The sequence below is a fragment of the Scyliorhinus torazame genome, chromosome 8 (genome assembly GCF_047496885.1).
Source record: "Scyliorhinus torazame isolate Kashiwa2021f chromosome 8, sScyTor2.1, whole genome shotgun sequence".
NCBI classification, from domain to species: domain Eukaryota; kingdom Metazoa; phylum Chordata; class Chondrichthyes; order Carcharhiniformes; family Scyliorhinidae; genus Scyliorhinus; species Scyliorhinus torazame.
Genome location: NC_092714.1, coordinates 153,875,217 through 153,896,259, shown reverse-complemented (window position 1 = coordinate 153,896,259; position 21,043 = coordinate 153,875,217). Strand labels below are relative to the sequence as shown.

Genomic DNA, 21,043 nt, shown 5'->3' with positions numbered 1-21,043 from the left:
TAGTTTCTTTTCTGGTTTGTAACTCTTGAGGAAGGCAGTAGACGGCCTTGGTGAGAGGCGGGTTTCTGTATTATCTTGTGTTGTTGATATTTGTATTGTTGAAATACAAAGGTGTCACGTCGATTGGATTTTATAGAATCCCTACAATGCAGCAGGAGGCCATTCGGCCCATTGAATCTGCACTGACCCCCTGAACGAGCACCCTAACCTAGGCCCAATCCACCACCCTATCCGAGTAACCCTATCTAGGGATAATTTAGAATATCCAATCCACCTAAACTGTACATCTTTGGACCGTGGGAGGAAACCGGAGCACCCGGAGGAACCCCACGCAGACACAGGAAGAATGTGCAAACTCCACACAGTTAGTTGACCGAGGCCGAAATCCAACCCAGGTCCCTGGCTTAAACCACTGTGCCACTGTGCTGCCCATTCGTTTCAAATGAAGCTTCTTCTAACTGGTTTAATCAGATGTTAAGAGACTTGGGTGTGTTGTACAAGGGACAAGGAGCAGCAAGCAGTTGGGAAGGCAAATGGTATGTTGGACTTGCAAGGGGACTGGAGTACAGGAAAAAAGTCCCACTACAATTGCACAGGGCTTTGGTAACACACACCTGGAATAAATAGTGTGCAGTTTTGATCTCCACATTTAAGGAAGGATATACTTACACTGGAGGCAGTACAGCAAAGATTCACTCGACTGGTCCCTGGGATGGTTGGGTTATCTTATAATGAGAGGCTGAGTAAACTGATTATTTTCTCTGGAGGTTAGAAGAATACGAGAATTGAAACATACAAAATTCTGAAGAAGCTCAATAGGGTGGAAGCTGAGATTCTTTCTGCTGGTCAGAGAATCTAAAACACGTGGACGCAGTCTTAGGATAAGGGGCCAATCATTTAGGACTGAGATTAGAACAAATGTCTTCACTCAGTGGGCTGTGAATTTTCAGAATTCTCGGCCCGGGAGGGTTGTGGATGCACCATTGCTAGATACATTTAAGACTGGGATAGACAGATTGCTGGTCTCTCTTGGAATTAAAGGATATTGGGAGCAGGGACGGGGTTCAATTCCGGCCTTGGGTGACTGTCTGTGTGGAGTTTGTACGTTCTCCCCATGTATGTGTGGGTTACTTCCAGGTGCTCCAGTTTCCTCCCACAGTCCAACGATGTACAAGTTAGGTGGATTGACCATGGTAAAATTGCCCCTTAGTGTCCAGGGATGTGCAGGATAGGTGGGGGAGTGGGCGTAGGTATGGTGCTCTTTCAGAGGATCGGTGCAGACTCGATGGGCCTCCTTCTGCACTGTCGGGATTCTATGGTTATTAACCCTTACCCCTGTATCTCATCACAGTGGAGACATTTTCTTCCTTGCCTTTCATAATATGGAGAAGATTTTTAATTTAATGGGGGCGGCACAGTGGTTAGAACTGCTGCCTCTCAGCACTCAGGACCTGGGTTTGATTCCGACCTCTGGTGACTGATGGGTGGAGTTTGCACATTCTCTCCGTGTCTGCGTGCGTTTCCTTTGGGTGCTCCAGATCCTCCCACAGTCTGAAGATGTGCAGGTTAGGTAGATTGGCCATGCTACATTGCCCCTAAGAGTCAAAAGGTTAGATGGGGGTGGTGGTGGGGGGGAGAATTGGGCCTCGGTAGAATGCTGTTTTTGGCAGACGTGATAGCCTGAATGGCCTCCTTCTGCACTGTAGTAATTCTATGATTCTGTCACGATTAGTTTTACATTCTCACCTTTTAGAATTCTATAATGAATTCACCAAAATCAAATTCTTTTGTTCAAATTCTAGTGAACAAAACAAAACGAACGAAGCTAAGGGAGATCTCGTTATTGAGAACAGCACCAAATGAAGAAGAGAGACAAATTATACACGAGATATTCCTTGAGACCCTGGATATGCGGTAAGAGGAGTTGAAATCCAGGCAAACTGCTATGCTACTCCACAGCCTTTTGTCAGCCTATTTTCACAACCCCACAACAATTTTGTAAGCCCTGCCACACTCTTCAGTCTTTTAACACTGAACTTGTGTGCTTTTTGCATCTTTACACCCACCACCGACGTCCGAGTGTTCAGCTGCTTTGGTCCCATGCTTTGGAGCTTTCTTTAGAAAACTCTTTTGCTTTCAGTTTTCTTCTCCACCTTAAAGATACACCTCCGAATCAATGTTTTCACACCGGTAATGTTAACCTTCCTAAGCTCTCCTTCCCATGACTTGGCGTCCATCGCTTTTATCCATTTCATTTTGCTCCCCTAACTAAAATGTTGGGAGTGCATTTTTCTGTTTAGGCACGATGTAAATACAGGTCCGTGTCATTGAAGAATGGAAGCAAATTTGCATTACAATAACGCTTTGAGCTAAATGTTAGGCTTGGGACAGCTGATATCAAAGTCTGTATAGAAACTTCTTTGAAGTGGTTTTCTTAGAACGAGTTTCTGGTGGGTGAAAGATGGGGGTGCCAGTCGGGAAAGCATTAGAATGGTAGAGTCTGGAGGTAGCATCATGGATGGTGATTTGAGCAGCAAATGGCTATGCAGGAGCTAAGATGGACAATATTGGAAATAGGCAGTCCTGATGTTCAAGACAATATGAGGTCCAGGTTCCATCTCTGAGTCAAATAGGACTCTGAGCATGCAAACAGTTTGATTCAGTTTGAGGCTGTAGTCAGGGAGGAGGATGGGATTGTCGCTAGGGAACTGAGTTTGTGGTAGGACCGGAAGACAGTGGATTCAATCTTCCCCGGGTGGAGTTCGAACAATTTTGGCTGCTGCTCCTGAACTGGATCTTGGACAAGGCTATCAAAGTTTGATGGCCAGGTAAAGGAGGAAAGGAGAGCCGACAGCACAAATGTGGACCATGGGATGTTTTTGAATAGTGTTGCCAAGAGGCAGAATGTAGGTAATAATAAGAGTGTTAGATCCTTGGGCAGTTTACAGAGGTAATGAATTAGGAAGAGAATCCATTGAGGGGAATTCTCTGGGTACAATGGGTAAGAATGGAATTAGTTGAGGATACGTGGCTGGATGAGAGTTTTGGAGGAAGTTGGTGTCACCAGTTGTGCTCATGTAACCAGGTAAAGAAGGATGAGAGTTGATGCCCCATTCGTGACTTTGATTTGGTCTATCTCCGCACTGTAGGAGGGACGGAAACCCAGTTTGAGAGGTTTAAATATGAAATTGCAGGGAAGATGGGCACGGATTTGCTAGGAGATACTGTGCACAGGAAACTGGGGGGGGAGGGGTGGGCGGATTTGGGCCCAGCCTGCTTGTTCGGTTGACTTTTCAGAACCATTCTGACTTTCTCTGTGTTAGCCCCACAGCCTGTGGTTTTGGCTGAACGCACCCCTGAGCTCTGCCTGTTCCATTCCCAATTCACAATCTTTCTGCACCTCTCCATACTTTTGTATCCATCTGAACTGTGGTGTCCAGAACTGGACACACTATTCCAGTTGAGGCCAAGCCAGTGACTCGTTCCCAATTATCATGACTATATAATTGTAACGACAGCTCTACAATGGGTGCAGAAAAGATTCACGGGAATGGTTCCAAGGATGAGGCACTTCAGCTAGGAGGATAGATTGAAGAAGCTGGGACTGTTCTCCTTGGAGAAGAGGAGACTGAGGAGATTTGATCAAGACATTCAAAATTATGAGGGGTCTGGACAGTGTGACCAGGAAAAACTGAACCTATTGGTGGAAGGATGGAGAACCAGAGGACATAGATTTCAGGTAATTGACAAAATAAGCAATGGAGTCAAGAGGAGAAACTTTTTCCACACTATGCGTGGTTTAGCACAGTGGGCTAAACAGTTGACTTGTAATGCAGAACAAGGCCAGCAGTGCGGGTTCAATTCCCGTACCGGCCTCCCCGAACAGGCGTCGGAATATGGCGACTAGGGGCTTTTCATAGTAACTTCATTGAAGCCTACTTGTGACAAGCAATTATTATTATTATTATTATTATTATGCTCTGCCTGGGAGTGGCGGAGGCAGGTTCAGTCGTGGCTTTTTCAAAAGAGAATTGAACAATATTGACGAGAATATTTGCAGGACTGGGGAGTGGGATGTGGAGAGTTATATTTGCACATGAAAAATCATTCTTCTGGAACCAGTCTTGAGATCTTGTTCCTTGCTTTTGTACTCTAAACCCCTATTTCTAAAGCCCAGGATCCCATATGTTTTATTAACAATGCTCAACCTGGCCCGCTTCTACAAGCTATTTAGAATTGTACCCTTGATATTGTCTCTCCTCATTCTTCCTACCAAATGAATCACTTAGTTCAGGATATTGACCAAAAATGTTAAGGTTTCTCTCTTCACAGGTGCTCCTTGATATCCGAAGAATTTCCAGCATTTTCTGCTTTCATTTTACATTTCCAGCATCTGCTGCATTTTGTATATGTCTGAGTACTGCCCACCCGATGCCTGTATCTATGTTTTTACATTGTGTATTTATGCATTTCCTATGTTTTTTCATGTATGGAATGATCTGTCTGGACTGTATGCAGAACAATACTTTTCACTGTACCTCGGTGCACATGACAAATCAAATTCAATTCAAATTCAGTACTGAACCCAGGGAACTCCACTACAAACCTCCCTTCAATCCATAAGCAATCTTTCACACAACTCTGCTTTCTATCCCTTAATCAATTTTTATATCCATCATGCTTCTGCCCCTTTTATTCCATGGGCTTCAATTTTTTAATCAAGTCTAATAAATGGTACAGTATTTAACATAAGCCTCTTGAAAGTCTGTATACATAATAGATCCAAGTGTCAGGTGTAATATTTTATTTGGATATACAAACTTATGCCGTATATTGTTTTGATATATCATATTAAACATGTAAATCCCCCATGTTTACAGTAATCTACACCAAGCTAGATAACGGAATGCAGCTGAGGACACCCTGGGTCATCTTCAGTGTCTCAAGTCCAAGTTAAATCCACCAGGCCACGAGAGTACATCCCCCAACACCTTTACTTCTGGTCACTAGAAGCAGAATGCCATGTGAAAAATGGTGGAAACTGATTCTGCCTAATTACGTTAGCCTAATCTCGTTACCTTTTTAAGGTTTCTCTGTTCAATACATTCTCCATTATACTTCTACATGGTAACCTCATATAACTAATTTGTTGACCCTGAAGTCACATGATACTCTTGTCTAAGTGGTTGGGGTGAGGACCCCAACCACTTTTTAAATTTGTAAAACTGTGTAAAAGGATACTTCCTTCCAGAAGTGATTCCATGCACAAATAGGGATGTGGTATGTTACAATAAAAATTATTAACACAGTATTAAACTACCTTAACATCCACAGAAATATGGCTTATAATTACCAGTTATACAATGCTTAATAATAAAATTACCCTTTTAACTCCTAACTGCTACATTTATCTCCAATCAAGCAAAACCCTTCATAGGTAAAAAAACAAAACACTTTTAAATAAAGTTGGCAAACACAGGATTAGTTGTCTATCTTTGGATCAAGAGAGAGAGATCAGATTAATGCTGAATCTCTTGCAGCCTTCTGCAAAAACTTCTTTAGCTCATAGCTTTCAGAGAACTAACTACAAATTGACTGCTTCAACCCTGGTTCCCCCCATTACTACAGCATCTCTAGCCCACTCTAATCCCATGGCCTAATTATTTAAGTTTAGACACTGTCCCTAATTATCTGCTCCACAGAAATCATAACAAAAACCCTTGTTAACATAAGAATGGTTGGAAATAATGATGATCTCACTTTTAGGGCATCTTAATTGCACCTCCTGCAGTCACAATATCCTTCTTTTAAACCAGGATTTAACAAAAACTACTGCAGCAGATATATACACACACCAAAGATATATACTTGACTGTCTCCAGATGTAGGAACTCCATTAGGTTACCCAATCACTGGGTGGAGTAGAAGACCTTCACCCAAGCAAAACCCGCCTCCAGGCTATTAACGAGGTGAAGGCAAATGTCCCTGCATTAGCCTTGGTTACCATTACTGTACTGAGCTTTGAGTGACACTGACTTTGGAAGTATCGTAAACTGTTTTGGAGATGGGTGATTGAAAGAAGTGAGAAATAGAAAATACTTAGCTCAACACAAACTAAACACTAACTGATATTTTTTAGGACAGTAAGCTTCCACAGTCGGATCTTGCCAGAGAATTCCGTGTGGATGGCAGAAACGGTGCTTAAAAGTCTGGAGATATGTCATCCGCAGGTATGTGACACTTATCAGCATTCAGTGTAACTCTTTTATGTGTATTAAAACTCATGTTATAACATCATTAAATTATCTTTCCTGAGTGCTGCTCATATCTCCGTCACCGTTTTCCAATTTATCCTAGTGTTTTATCTACATTAAAGGCACTCTAGAAATGAAAATGTTCTTGAACTCATTTTAGTAGAGGATGAATGATTTTCATAATGAAAACTGCCATCTAGAGGATCTCTGGTTGTGAATCCCTTGGGTCTTGACATCTCTGGGCCAGATACAGAAATCGCTTAGTAGTGTAGAACTTGAGTATTCCTGAAAAGTGCGACATGCTGAAGCTTTTCGCCTTGCACTCATCAGGACAGCCGCAAGTATTCTAAATTTCAAAGGGAGCAACAATTTATACTGCATGGGAAAAAGGCAAGTCAACTTGGATTACTCAAGACTTTACCATGGGAATACATCAAGGAGCTGTTGTTATTCACCCTTTGTTTAATTCAAAAAAGATGTCATGCCTGGAGATGTTCCTTTTGCCTGCTAGCCACCGATCAGCACCCTTTTCTCTTCAAGTATATATTGTTGCTCCCTTTGAAATTTGGTATACTTGTGTCTGTCTTGATGAGTACAAGATGAAAAGTTTCAACAGTATGTCTCTTGAGTTTTAGTGTTACTGAAAAATATTCTCCCTCTTTGGCTGTTGGGCAATTTCTGAGTAGTTTAGAGCAGGGGATCGGTTTAGCTCAGTTGGCTGGACAGCTGGTTTGTGATGCAGAGCGAGACACCGTGGGTTGAATTCTTGTACCGGCCGAGGTTATCCATGAAGGCCCCATCTTCTCAACCTTGCCCCTCACCTGATGCACTTTCCATGGAAACGCCCTGACCAATCAGAGCTGACTGGCCAACTGATCTGTATCCTTTTCTCATGCTGTATAAATTGTTGTTCATTTGAATTTTTATATTCTTGCATCTATTCTGATGAGTGTAAGATGCAAAGCTTTGATAGCATGTCTATTTTTTTTCAGCAAAGAATGAACTCTTTCCTTACAATTTTCTTCCCCCTCCCAGCAGTGATTCGTACTTGCTCAAATTCAGGTTATGCTGGCAGTTTACCAGTATTTGGCATGCATGCGTATTCGCAGTGAGCAAATTAAATGAAACGTGTACGTCCAAGGATGTACACGTGCCAACTTGGTTTTCTGATCAGCATTGAGAACCCAAGCTGATGCTCCTTCTCCATCGCTGTATTGCTCCAACAACTCTGCTGATTGGATTAGCCGACTAAGGAAAAACAAAGGATTGATCCAAACTTATTTCTATGCCCCAGATGGATGCTTTGTTTTACAAGGTGACCAATTGAAGGGGAGAGATTCCAGTTTTCTGTTTTTGTAACATATAAAATCTTAAATTCTTCTGCATTGAGCAGCATGAGTCCTTGTGCATATCTGATCCTTACCTTCAAAGCAATTTCATAAAATCCTTTATTCTTGGGCACGGCGGCGCAGTGGTTAGCACTGCTGCCTCTCGGTGCGGTGGTCCCAGGTTCGATCCCAGCTCTGCGTCAATGACCGTGTGGAGTTTGCACTTCTCCCCGTGTTTGCGTGGGGTTCGCCCCCACAGCCCAAAAGATGTGCAGGGTAGGTGGATTGGCCATGCTAAATTGCCCCTTGATTGGAAAAGATGAATTGGATACTCTAAATTTATATATTTTTTAAAAATCCTTTATTCTATGCTGGTCAGAGATGGAGACAACCTGGGAGCACTGGTCTAAGATTGACATCCCTGGCAGCACTGGTTGAGGATTGGGAGACCCTGGGAACACTAGCCGGGGATTAGGGAGGCCCTGAGATCACTGGTCGGGGATTAGGGAGGCCCTGGGAACACTGGCCGGGGATTAGGGAGGCCCTGGGAACACTGGCCGGGGATTAGGGAGGCCCTGGGAACACTGGCCGGGGATTAGGGAGGCCCTGGGAACACTGGCTGGGGATTAGGGAGGCCCTGGGAACACTGGCCGGGGATTAGGGAGGCCCTTGGGAATACTAGCCGGGGATTAGGGAGGCCCTTGGGAATACTAGCCGGGGATTAGGGATGCCCTGGAAACACTGGCCGGGGATTAGGGAGGCCCTGGGAACACTGGCTGGGGATTAGGGAGGCCCTGGGAACACTGGCCGGGGATTAGGGAGGCCCTTGGGAATACTAGCCGGGGATTAGGGAGGTCCTTGGGAACACTGGCCAGGGATTAGGGATGCGCTGGGAACACTGACCGGGGATTAGAGACGCCTTGGGAACACTGGTCGGGGATTAGGGAGGCCTTGGGAACACCGGCCGGGGATTAGGGAGGCCCTGAGAACACTGGCCGGGGAATAGGATGCCTTCGGAACACTGACTGGGGATTAGGGGGGCCTTGAGAACACTGGCCGGGGATTAGGGATGCCTTCGGAACACTGACTGGGGATTAGGGAGGCCTTGGGAACACTGGCCGGGGATTAGGGAAGCCCTGAGAGCACTGGCCAGGGACTATGGGACCCCTTTGTAAGGGATTGGGACAATTTGGGGACCCCAGTTGACAAGTGGGATGCCTTGCAAGATAATGGACGCAATTTAGTGACCACATTGCAGCCAGCGGGATCCGGGTGCAACGGGTGAATCACGCGAGACCCCAAATTGGGCTCCTTGCCAGGCCGATTGTGAGTAACCAAACTCGCTCTTCCCGGCGTGATCTGGATCTCGCTCTAGCTGGCCGAGATCCAGATCCACATGTTTAAATGAGTCATTAGGCTAATTTAAATACTCTGACACTGGGTTCACTTGGTGGTCAGGGACCGGGCAGGATGGTTCCCTGGGCACCTTGGCACTGCCGGGGGTGGGGGACGACTGACATGTACTCCCTCAGGCCCCCTTGAGGCCCAAAGAAGTAGTAAAGTGCAGTTGAATAACTGGCCGAATCTCTGCGCTGCAGCCACCGAGAAACAGCCCGCTGAACGTGCCCGAATCCGGGCTTCATCCTTGTCCGCTGAATTGCAACCAATGTCCTATTAACAGGTGCACCTCTCAAGTTAGTTAATCATGCCACTATCTTTTATTGCAGTTGTACTAACCCGGGAGTTAAAAGTTGTTTTGGTTCCACTCAGTTTGACTTGATCATGAAGTCCCGTCTTCTCAACCTTTCCCCTCGTCTGAGGTGTGCTGATCCTCCGATTAAATCACCACCAGTCAGATCTCCCCCTCAAAGGGGAAAGCAGCCTATGGTCATCTGGGACTATGGTGACTTTATTGTTACCTTGTTTGACTTGAACTGACGCTGCAGTAAGGAGAAATGCTATCTTGGAGGGGACATTAAATGAAGCTTTGGAGGTAGAATTTAGGAATAAAAAAGGGACAGCTACATTGCTAGGTGTTTATTATTGACCCCAGATAGCGGGAAATTCAGCGCAATTCGCGGAAGGGTGTAAAAATAATAAGGGTAATTATATTAGGTGATTTCAACTTTTCCAAAATTATTCAGGATAGCCATCGTGTTGTGTGCTTAGATGGAGTAGAGTTCTTAAAATGTATACATGAGAACTTTTTAGCTCAATGTGTAGAGGATCCAACAAGGGACGATGCAGTGCCTGACCTAATTCTGGGGAATGAAGCCAGACAAGAGGTTGATGTGTTGGTGGGGGAGCATTTTAGTGGTAGTGACCACAACATGGTACAATTTAAATTTGTTATGGACAAAGAAATAGACAAGTTGCAAAAAAGGGTTTTGGATTGGGGGAAGAGTGGATTTTAACAAAATAATGCAGGATCTGGCCAAGGTTATTAGTATTAGTGAGAGGCAGCACGGTTTTGTGAAGGGGAGGTCGTGTCTCACTAACTTGATCGAGTTTTTCGAGGAGGTCACTAAGATGATTGATGCAGGTAGGGCAGTAGATGTTGTCTATATGGACTTCAGTAAGGCCTTTGACAAGGTCCCTCATGGTAGACTAGTACAAAAGGTGAAGTCACACGGGATCAGGGGTGAACTGGCAAGGTGGATACAGAACTGGCTAGGCCATAGAAGGCAGAGGGTAGCAATGGAGGGATGCTTTTCTAATTGGAGGGCTGTGACCAGTGGTGTTCCACAGGGATCAGTGCTGGGACCTTTGCTCTTTGTAGTATATATAAATGATTTGGAGGAAAATGTAACTGGTCTGATTAGTAAGTTTGCAGACGACACAAAGGTTGGTGGAATTGCGGATAGCGATGAGGACTGTCTGAGGATACAGCAGGATTTAGATTGTCTGGAGACTTGGGCGGAGAGATGGCAGATGGAGTTTAACCTGGACAAATGTGAGGTAATGCATTTTGGAAGGGCTAATGCAGGTAGGGAATAGTGAATGGTAGAACCCTCAAGAGTATTGAAAGTCAAAGAGATCTAGGAGTACAGGTCCACAGATCACTGAAAGGGGCTACACAGGTGGAGAAGGTAGTCAAGAAGGCATACGGCATGCTTGCCTTCATTGGCCGGGGCATTGAGTATAAGAATTGGCAAGTCATGTTGCAGCTGTATAGAACCTTAGTTAGGCCACACTTGGAGTATAGTGTTCAATTCTGGTCGCCACACTACCAGAAGGATGTGGAGGCTTTAGAGAGGGTGCAGAAGAGATTTACCAGAATGTTGCCTGGTATGGAGGGCATAAGCTATGAGGAGCGATTGAATAAACTCGGTTTGTTCTCACTGGAACGAAGGAGGTTGAGGGGCGACCTGATAGAGGTATACAAAATTATGAGGGGCATAGACAGAGTGGATAGTCAGAGGCTTTTCCCCAGGGTAGAGGGGTCAATTACTAGGGGGCATAGGTTTAAGGTGAGAGGGGCAAAGTTTAGAGTAGATGTACGAGGCAAGTTTTTTACGCAGAGGGTAGTGGGTGCCTGGAACTCACTACCGGAGGAGGTAGTGGAGGCAGGGACGATAGGGACATTTAAGGGGCATCTTGACAAATATATGAATAGGATGGGAATAGAAGGATACGGACCCAGGAAGTGTAGAAGATTGTAGTTTAGTCGGGCAGTATGGTCGGCACGGGCTTGGAGGGCCGAAGGGCCTGTTCCTGTGCTGTACATTTCTTTGTTCTTTGTTCTTTGTTTGTTGACTGGAAAGAATTACTTGTGGGGAAACCTATAGAAGAGCAGTGGGGAGGTGTTCAAAGATAAAATGGGGAGGGTACAGGCCCAATATGTTCCCTCTAGGGTAATAGGAAGGTGTAACAAACCTCATTAAGGAACATGGGGAAAATCTGTGGGTGAAGCCAGAGGGCATCGGTCGGGTGTTGAACGAGTATTTCACATCTGTTTGGAATGAGGAGGTAGTTATGGAACTCTGGGAGAGCGATTGTGAAGTTCTTGAGCAAGTTGTCGTGGGGGGTGACAAGATATTGGTGGGCTTAAAAGTGGACAAATCTCCAGGTCCGGATGAATTGTGTCCCAGGCTACTATGGGAGGTGAGGGAGGAGATTGCCGGGGGCTCCTTTCTTGCCAGGGGGGAGGTGGCAGAGACTTGAGAACAGCTAATGTGGTCTCCCTTATTTTAAGAAAGGTTGTAGAGACAAACCAGGGAACTACAGACCAGTGAGTCTCACGTCAGTGGTTGTGAAACTACTGGAGAAGGTTCTGAAGGAGAGAATCCATCTCCACGTGGAGAGACCAGGTTTGACCTGGGATAGTCAGCATGGCTTTGTCAGAGGGATGTCATGCCTAACAAATTTGATTGAACCTTTTGAGCATGTAACCAAGTGTATAGCTGAGGGTAGTGCAGTTGCTGTTGTTTACATGGATTTCAGCAAAGCCTTTGACAAGATCCCCATAGGGGGGCGGGATTCTCCACTCCCGCGCCGAAGTGCCCACGTCGTCGTGAACGCCGTCGAGATTTATGACGGCGGGAAACGGCCCCGATCCCGACCGATTCAGGGCCCGATAATGGGCTAGGAGCGGGGCCACGTCATTTACACGCGGCAGGCCTTGTCACCACGTAAAGCCGGCGCCGCATAACTGGCGCCAACCCGCACATGCGTGGTTGCCGTTCTCTCCGAGTCCGCCCCGCAAGACGATGTCAGACGGATCTTGCGGGGCTGCGGAAGAAAGGAGGTCCTCCTTCAGAGAGGACGGCCCGACGTTCGGTTGTCACCGATCGCGGGCCAGACCCCATTTGAGGCCCCCCCCCAGCATTCCCGCGCTGTTCCCGCCGGCAGCGACCAGGTGTGGACGGCGCCGGGGGGAACCCGCCATTTTGGCCTGGCCGCTCTGCCCATCCGGGCCTGAGAATAGCAGGGGTGCCGGAGAATCGCCATTTTGGGTGTCTCGGGCGATTCTCTGGCCTGCGCCGCAGGGAACTCGGTGGGGCCGTTCTCGCCGCTTGGGAGAATCGCGGGAGGGCGCCGGACCGGCGTTGCGGGAAATTTCGGCGACCCAGGTGATTCTCCCAACCGGCGCGGGAGTGGAGAATCCTGCCGAGGAGACTTATTAAGAAGGCAAATGCACATGGGATAGAGGGCGATTTGTAAGGTGGATTCATAATTGGCTTAGCGGTAGGAGACATCAAGTGATGATAGACGGCTGCTTTAGTATCTGGAAGCCAATGACCAGTGGCGTACCACAGGGATCCGTGCTGGGATCTATATTGTTTGTCATTTATATAAATGACATGGATGACAGTGGGACGTAGGATCAGTAAGTTTGCAGAAGACACAAAGATTGGCCGGGTGGTTAACAGTGAGGTTGAGTTCCTTGGGTTGCAGGAAGATAAAGACGGGATGGTTCAAATGTGCAGATAAGTGGCAGATGGAATTTAACCCTGAAAAGTGTGAGGTGATGCACTTTGGAAGAAGTAATTTAACAAGGAAGTGTACAATGAGAGTTCTGACATGGAAGTTCCGAAGAGTAAAGGAACCTTGTCCATAAATAAGGGCCGATTAAAAGGCTTATGGGACACTCACTTTTACCAATCGGGGCATAGATTACAAAAGCAGGGATGTCATGATGCGCAGTTTATAACTTTGGTGAGGCCACAGCTGGAGTTCAATCCTGGTCGCCACATTATAGGAAGGATGCAGAGGCGATTCACCAGAATGTTGCTTGGGATGGAATATTTAAGTTATAAACAGATGTTGGATCAGCTTGGGTTGTTTTTTCTGGAGCAGAAAAGACGGAGGGGTGACCTGATTGCGGTGTACAAGATTATGAGGGGCATGGATAGGGAGCCCTTGTTTCTCTTAATTGAAGGATCAGTTACGAGGGGACACGAGTTCAAAGTGAGGGGTGGGAGGTTTAGGGGGGATTTAAGCAAAAACTTTTATTCAGAGAGTGGTGACGGTCTGGAATGCACTACCTGGGAGGGTGATAGAGGTGGGAAGCCTCGCATCCTTTAAAAAGGATCTGGATAAGTACTTGGCACACCATAACATTCAAGGCTATGGGGCAAGTGGGATTAGGTGGCTAGGTGGTCTTTCATGCATCGGTGCAGACTCGTTGGGCCGAAGGACCTCTTCTGCACTGTAGTATTCTGTGATTCTGGGTGGTGCTTAGTTTGCATATTCTGGCATGAGCACTGACATTGCCTTGAACTGGGTTCAGAATCAGGCTAAAGTCCAACAGGTTTGTTTCGAATCACTAGCTTTCAGAGCCACTCGCCTGAGGAAGGAGCTGCGCTCCAAAAGCTAGTGATTCCAAGCAAACCTGTTGGACTTTAACCTGGTGTTGTAAAACTTCTTACTGTGCCCACCCCAGTCCAACATTGGCATCTCCACATCATGGGTTCAAAATAACTTCACATCAAGTGGAAAACTTGTGGAGGAATTGTTGCAAGTTAGTACAACATGGCAGTCAACACTGACTTTATAGCATGTTCTGTTTTTACTTCAAATTCCCAGCATCCGGATATTTTGCTTTTATTTTTGTGTACCTCTTAGTATTTTGTATATCTCAGCAAGGATTTCCCTTAAATTGCCCCTTTCCAGACTATACTGCTTAGTTTCTGGTTTTGTTCTCCTTTATATTTGGCATTTATCTTGTTGCACCGCTGTAAGCTATTCAATCCTGTTATTTTGTCTGTGAAGTAATGTCAGTATGAATAAAACTACTTCAATTATAAAGAAAGAAAGGTGCATGTACAATTTCTCATGACCGTGGAACATTCTAATATGTTTCAGAGCCAGTCATTGAATGGGTGTAGCACAGAAGGCCATTCGGCCTGTTGAATCCATACTCGTTCTCCACAAGAGCAATTTAGTCTCACTCCCTGCCCTTTCACCATAACTGCAAATGATTTACCTTCTCCATGAACAAATTAAAGATTATTTTCAGAGTCTCTGGCATATCTCTTGCAGGCTTTTCTGGAGTTGTGGTCTCCTCCTTAACATCCATCAGTAACCAAGTAACTTGAGCAATGTCATTGATCTCGTTCTTCTAGACCATTGCTGTAAGAGTTTGAGTTGTGTTCTTATGCAGGTATCTATTACAGAGTGCTACATTGCTACAACCATTTAAAAATAATGTTTAATTCATTTAAAATTCAATTTCCTTTCTGCTTATATAAAATGTTTCCCTTTATACTGAAGTGTTTGATTATAAGTGACATGTAGATCTATTATTGCCAGTACACCGTATAGGTGAACAGTAATACAACTTGTCCTTTTTTTAAATCAGGAACGTAATATTTTCAACAAAATCTTTGGTGGGTTTCTGATGAGGAAAGCCTTTGAGCTGGCATGGGCAAATGCTTGTGTCTATGGGTAAGAACCTTTTATTTTGTGTAATTTGAATTTAGAGTCTGATAATTCATATTCTTTCATTCTACTTTACCGATTGATACATTAATTATAGGGTTCCCCTTCCATTATTGATATGTTTTTTTTGATGTTTCACTTTCTATTTTACTGATGTGAACTTGTTTCACCAAAGCCCTGCTTTTGGGCATTAGTGAGTCAATCGAAGGGGCTGCAGTGATACAACTGCTTCTGGGGTGCAAGGTTTTCCTGTTTTCCCTCCACTCATTTAATTGTGGCCAAAAGTCTTTATGGGCATATTTCACTCTTTGGTTGCATGCCCTCAAGAAAGCTTACAATGCTGACTTCTCATTGTCCTCGGGTGCCAGGATAACCAGTGCAGCGCTCTTGAAGTGTCTGGTGTTTCATGTTGTTGGTTCAGTGGCATTACAGATGTGTTTCTCCAAACAACTGGTTGAGTGATCTTGATCCACGCCTTGGAATAGCTCTTCCTCTCAGCTACAGATAGTGTGTGGCAGTGGAGAAACTAGAGCAGGGAGTAAATGAAGGGAGCAAAGTGAACTGGTATGTCTTTAATTGAATCTTAAAAGATCATCTTGTGGGAGCGGCTGGGGTCAGCAGTAGTCAGCTGAATTACGGGAGTGCAATGGGGGGAGCAAGGGGGCTAGGCCGATCCGGCTGATCACATGGAACGTGAGGGGCCTGAACGGGCCGGTCAAGAGGGCCCAGGTGTTCATGCACTTAAAGGGACTGAGGGCAGACGTTGCTATGTTGCAGGAGACGCACTTGAAGGTGGTGGATCAGATCAGGCTGAGAAAGGGATGGGTGGGGCACGTCTTTCATTCGGGGCTGGATGCGAAGAATAGAGGGGTTGCAATCCTGGTGAGTAAGGCGCTGAACATTGTGGCTGATAATGGGGGTCGATATGTGATGGTGAGTGGTAGGCTGCAGGGGACCTGGGTGGTGCTGGTGAATGTGTATGCCCCAAATTGGGACGATGCAGGGTTCATGTAGCGCATGCTGAGTCGGATCCCAGATCTGGAAGCAGGGAGCCTGATAATGGGGGGGGGGGGAACTTCAATACGGTACTGGAGGCGCTGGACCGATCCAGGTCGAGGTCGCGGGCAAGACGTCAGCTGCGGCCAAGGTTCTCGGGGGGGGGGGGGTTATGGATCAGATGGGGGGAGTGGATCCGTGGAGGTTTGCTAGCCCGGGGGCGCTGGAGGAGAAATTTGGGTTACCCCCCGGAAATGCTTTTAGGTACATGCAGGTGAGGGCGTTTGTGAAAAGGCAGGTACGGGAATTTCCGCTGCTTCCCGCATGGAGGATTCAGGACAGGGTGACCTCGGGTGTATGAGTGGGAGAGGGCAAGGTCTCGGCGATCTATCAGGAGTTGCAGGAGGCAGAGGAAGCCTCGGTGGAGGAGCTGAAGGGCAAGTGGGAGGAGGAGCTGGGCGAGGAACTGGATGAGGGCTTGTGGGCGGAGGCCCTGGGTAAGGTTAACTCCTCCTCGTCTTGCGCCAGACTTAGCCTGATCCAGTTTAAAGTGGTTCACAGGGCACATATGACAGGGGCGAGGATGTGCAAGTTTTTTGGGGTGGAGGACAGATGCGTGAGGTGCTCGGGGACCCCAGCAAATCACGTCCATATGTTCTGGGCGTGCCTAGCGCTAGAGGGGTACTGGAAGGGCTTCGCAAAGGCTATGCCCAAAGTTTTGGATACTCGGGTAAAACCGAGCTGGGGGATAGCAATATTTGGGGTATCAGATGAGCCGGGTGTACAGGAACCGAAAGAGGCCGGAGTTCGGGCCCTACTAATTAGTAGGACGATCCTACTAATGTGGAGTGATGCGAAACCCCCAAGCGTGGAGGCTTGGATTAATGACATGGCGGGGTTCATCAAGTTGGAGAGCATAAAGTTTGCCTAGCGAGGGTCTGTGCAGGGGTTCTCCAGACGGTGGCAATCGTTCCTAGACTTTCTCGCGGAACGTTAGGTGGAGGTCAAGAGCAGCAGCAACCCAGGGGGAGGCGGGGGGGGGGTTGGCTTGTTTTTATTATTGTAAGGGGCGTTTGCCCCATTTTTGTTCTCAGTTTGTTAGATAGTTTAATGTTTAGTGGGTTAAGTTGTTGGAGGGGATGGTGTAAGGCCTCCCTTTTTACATTTCTTATGTATATTTTATTTTCTTTTTGGAGTGTTTCGTAAAAATTTATTGAAAAACTTGAATAAACATATATATTTTTTAAAAAGATCTTCTTGCTATGGTTTATATCTGGAACTTTCACAAATTGCTTTCAGGGGTTCAAGACCTTACCCAATAGGTGTAGATGACATCTTGTTTCAGAAACCCGTTGAGATTGGTTCCCTGCTGTACCTTTCATCACAGGTACTGTATGTGTTTACAATATGAAGTGTCCGTATTAGTTTAAAGTTTAATGAATGGTTCGATAATTTACTCCATTTTAGCTGATCCTGTTTGAAAAACCCAGTGCTGGGTTTTGGTCCACGTAGTATGTCCTGAGAGCGAGGAGGTTAAAGACTCACTCCCTGCCCTTTCACCATAACTGCAAATGATTTACCTTCTCCATGAACAAATTAAAGATTATTTTCAGAGTCTCTGGCATATCTCTTGCAGGCTTTTCTGGAGTTGTGGTCTCCTCATTAACATCCATCAGTATGACCAGAAATGACCAGTACATGTTTTGATTTTGTTTTGTTTTGCCAGTAACCAAGACTTTAATGCGAAATAAAATTTGGAATAAAATAGTTTTTTTGGTAAAACCATCATTCATAATCATATTGTGAAACGTTCCCAATCAGTGCCTTGTTTGTAACCTCATCAACACTGTTGCCCAATCGAAACATAACTCTATTGGACGCTGGAACTGTTCTCCATCATTTCCCATAGTCATATCTCTTGAGCTATCAGCTACCTTAAATGGCCAACCCTGGTGAGAAAGTAGGCTACAACTTCATTAGCATCACTACCATTCTGTGCACATGCTATATGAACTACGGATCCCCAACTCATGGCTTCCTGGAGGGGGAATGTCTACCACATTTATGTGGCAGTTCCTGAGCAATGCATTCAGCTCTTCTGTCCAATTTTGAACCAAAGCGCTAATGAAGTCAGGAGCTGAGTGACCCTGGCGGAACCCAAATTGAGCATCCGTGAGCAGGTTATTGCTGAGTAAGTGCCGCTTGATAGCACTGTTGATAACTCCTTTCATCACTTTGCTGATGATGGAGAGTAGACTGATAGGGCAGTAATTGGATGTGTTGGATTTGTACTGTTTCTTGTGTACAGGACATACCTAATAATAATCTAATAATAATCTTTAATCTTTATTGTCACAAGCACGCTTACATTGCAATGAAGTTACTGTGAAAAGTCCCTAGTCGCCACATTCGGGGTAGACATAGGGAGAATTTAGAATATCTAAATTCACTGAACAGCACATCTTTCCGGACTTGTGGGCGGAAACCAGAGTACCCGGAGGAAACCCATGCAGACATGGGGAGAATGTGCAGACTCCGCAAAGACAGTGACCCAACCGGGAACAGAACCTGAGCCCTGCCGCTGTGAATCCACAGTGCTAACCACTGTGCTACTGTGCTGCCCTACCTGGGCAATTTTCCGCATTACTGGGTATTTTCCAGTGTTGTAGATAGAACAAAGAACAAAGAAAAATTACAGCACAGGAACAGGCCCTTCGGCCCTCCCAGCCTGCGCCAGCATCCAGATCCTTTATCTAAACCTGTTTTCTATTTTCCAAGGATCTACTTCCCTCTGTTCCCCACCCGTTCATATATCTGTCTAGATGCATTTAAATGATGCTATCGTGCTTGCCTCTACCACCTCCGCTGGCAAAACATTCCAGGCAGCCACCACCCTCTGCATAAAAAACTTTCCACGCACATCTCCCTTAAACTTTCCCCCTCCTTGAAATCGTGACCCCTTGTAATTGACACCCCCACCCTTGGAAAAAGCTTGTTGCTATCCACTGTCCATACCTCTCAGAAATTTGTAGACCTCAATCAGGTCCTCCCTCAACCTCCGTCTTTCCAACGAAAACAATCCTAATCTACTCAACCTTTCTTCATAGCTAGCACCCTCCATACCAGGCCACATCCTGGTGAACCTCCTCTGCGCCCTCTCTAAAGCATCCACATCCTTCTGGTAATGTGGCAACCAGAACTGCACACAGTATTCCAAATGTGGCCTAACCAAAGTCCTTTACAACTGTAACATGACCTGCCGACTCTTGTACTCAAAGGCAAGCAGGCTGTATGCCTTCTTAACCCCTCTATCGACCTGCGTTGCCACCTTCAGGGTACAATGGACCTGAACTCCGAGATGTCTGTACATCAATTTTCCCCAGGACTCTTCCATTGACCGTATAGTCCGTATAGACTATGTACTGGAACAGCTTGGCTCGGGGTGCAGCAAATTCTGGAGCACAAATCTTCAGTATTATTGAACAATGAGCAATACAGCACAGGAACAGGCCCTTCGGCCCTCCAAGCCTGTACCGGTCATGATACCAACCTTGGCCAAAACCCGCTGGAATATTGTCAGGGCCTACAGCTTTTACAGCATCCAGTGCCTTCAGCCATTTCTCGATGTCACGTGGAGTGAATCATATTGACTGAAAACTGATATTTGTGATGCTGGGGACCTCCGGAGGAGACTGAGATGGACCATCCACTCGGCACTTCCTCCTGTGCGCAAAAGCCTGAGCCGTCTTAATTGCTGGCATGGTTTTGAGGGACTACATCAGGGCTATTTTCATCATCTGCTTATCTTCACCGTTAGCTGTTAACATCTGCGTTTATTTGGAGCTGTGAAGCGAAAGCATCAATGTTGACTCGGCGGCAGGAGTGGCTGTTAGTCAGCTGCTCCCTAGTGGGGCAGCAATTCCCTTTGGCTGGAGTGCATGCAGGCATCCCTCTCTGCTGTTTCCAGCTACTTTACAAGACATCCTTCATAACGGACTCGGGGAGAGCCATTGGCACATGTCTTCAGGCTTGAACAGGTTGATATTAAGAAGGAGGATGTGCTGGAAATTTTGAAAAGCACCAGGATAGATAAGTCCCCTCTAACAGACGGGATATACCCAGGAATACTATGAGAAGCAAGGGAGGAAATTGCTGCACCATTGGCGATGATCTTTGCGTTCTCACTCTCCACTGGGGTAGTACCGGTTGATTGGAGGGAGGCGAATGTTGTTCCCCTGTTCAAGAAAGGGAATAGGGAAATCCCTGGGAATTACAGACCCTCAGTCTTGTGTCTGTGGTGAGCAAAATACTGGAAAGGATTCTGAGATAGGATTTATGATTATTTAGAGAAACATAGTTTGATTAAAGATAGTCAGCATGGCTTTGTGAGGGGCAGGTCATTCCTTGAGGATGTGACCAGACACATTGATGAAGATCGGGCAGTGGATATAGTGTATTTGGATTTCAGTAAGGCATTTGATAAGGTTCCCCATGGTAGACTCATTCAGAAAGTCAGGGGGCATGAGATACAGGGAAATTTGTCTGTCTGGATACAGAATTGGCTGGTCGAAAGAAGACAGCGAGTGGTAGTGGATGGAAAGTATTCCGCCTGGAGGTCAGTGACCAGTGGTGTCCTGCAGGGATCTGTTCTGGGACCTCTGCTCTTTGGGGTTCTTACAAATGACTTGGATGAGGAAGTGGAAGGGTGGGTTAGTAAGTTTGCCGATGACACAAAGGTTGGTGGAATTGTAGATAGTGTTGAGGACTGTTGCAGGTTACAACAGGACATTGACAGGATGCAGAGCTGGGCTGACAAGTGGCAGATGGAGTGCAACCTAGATAAATGTGAAGTGATTCATTTTGGATGGTCGAATTTGAATGCTGAATACAGGGTTAAAGGCAGGATTCTTAGAAGTGTAGCGGAACAGAGGGATCTTGGGGTCCACGTACATAGATCCCTCAAAGTTGTCACCCAGGTTGATAGGGTTGTTAAGAAGGTGTGTTGGTTTTCATTAACAGGGAGATTGAGTTTAAGAGCCGTGAGGTTTTGCTGCAGCTTTATAAAACCCTGGTTAGACCGCA

At 46.0% G+C, this 21,043-nt stretch overlaps 1 protein-coding gene across 1 annotated transcript in view; it reads left to right on the top strand.

Moving 5' to 3' along the window:
• Window positions 1-21,043, top strand: part of acot9.1 (acyl-CoA thioesterase 9, tandem duplicate 1) — a 92,601-nt gene that overhangs the window by 61,174 nt on the left and 10,384 nt on the right. The window contains exons 11-14 of the mRNA XM_072514389.1: window positions 1,803-1,914; window positions 6,140-6,230; window positions 14,886-14,971; window positions 17,261-17,348. Of these exons, the coding sequence (XP_072370490.1) occupies window positions 1,803-1,914; window positions 6,140-6,230; window positions 14,886-14,971; window positions 17,261-17,348 (377 nt within the window). The remainder of the gene's footprint in view (window positions 1-1,802; window positions 1,915-6,139; window positions 6,231-14,885; window positions 14,972-17,260; window positions 17,349-21,043) is intronic.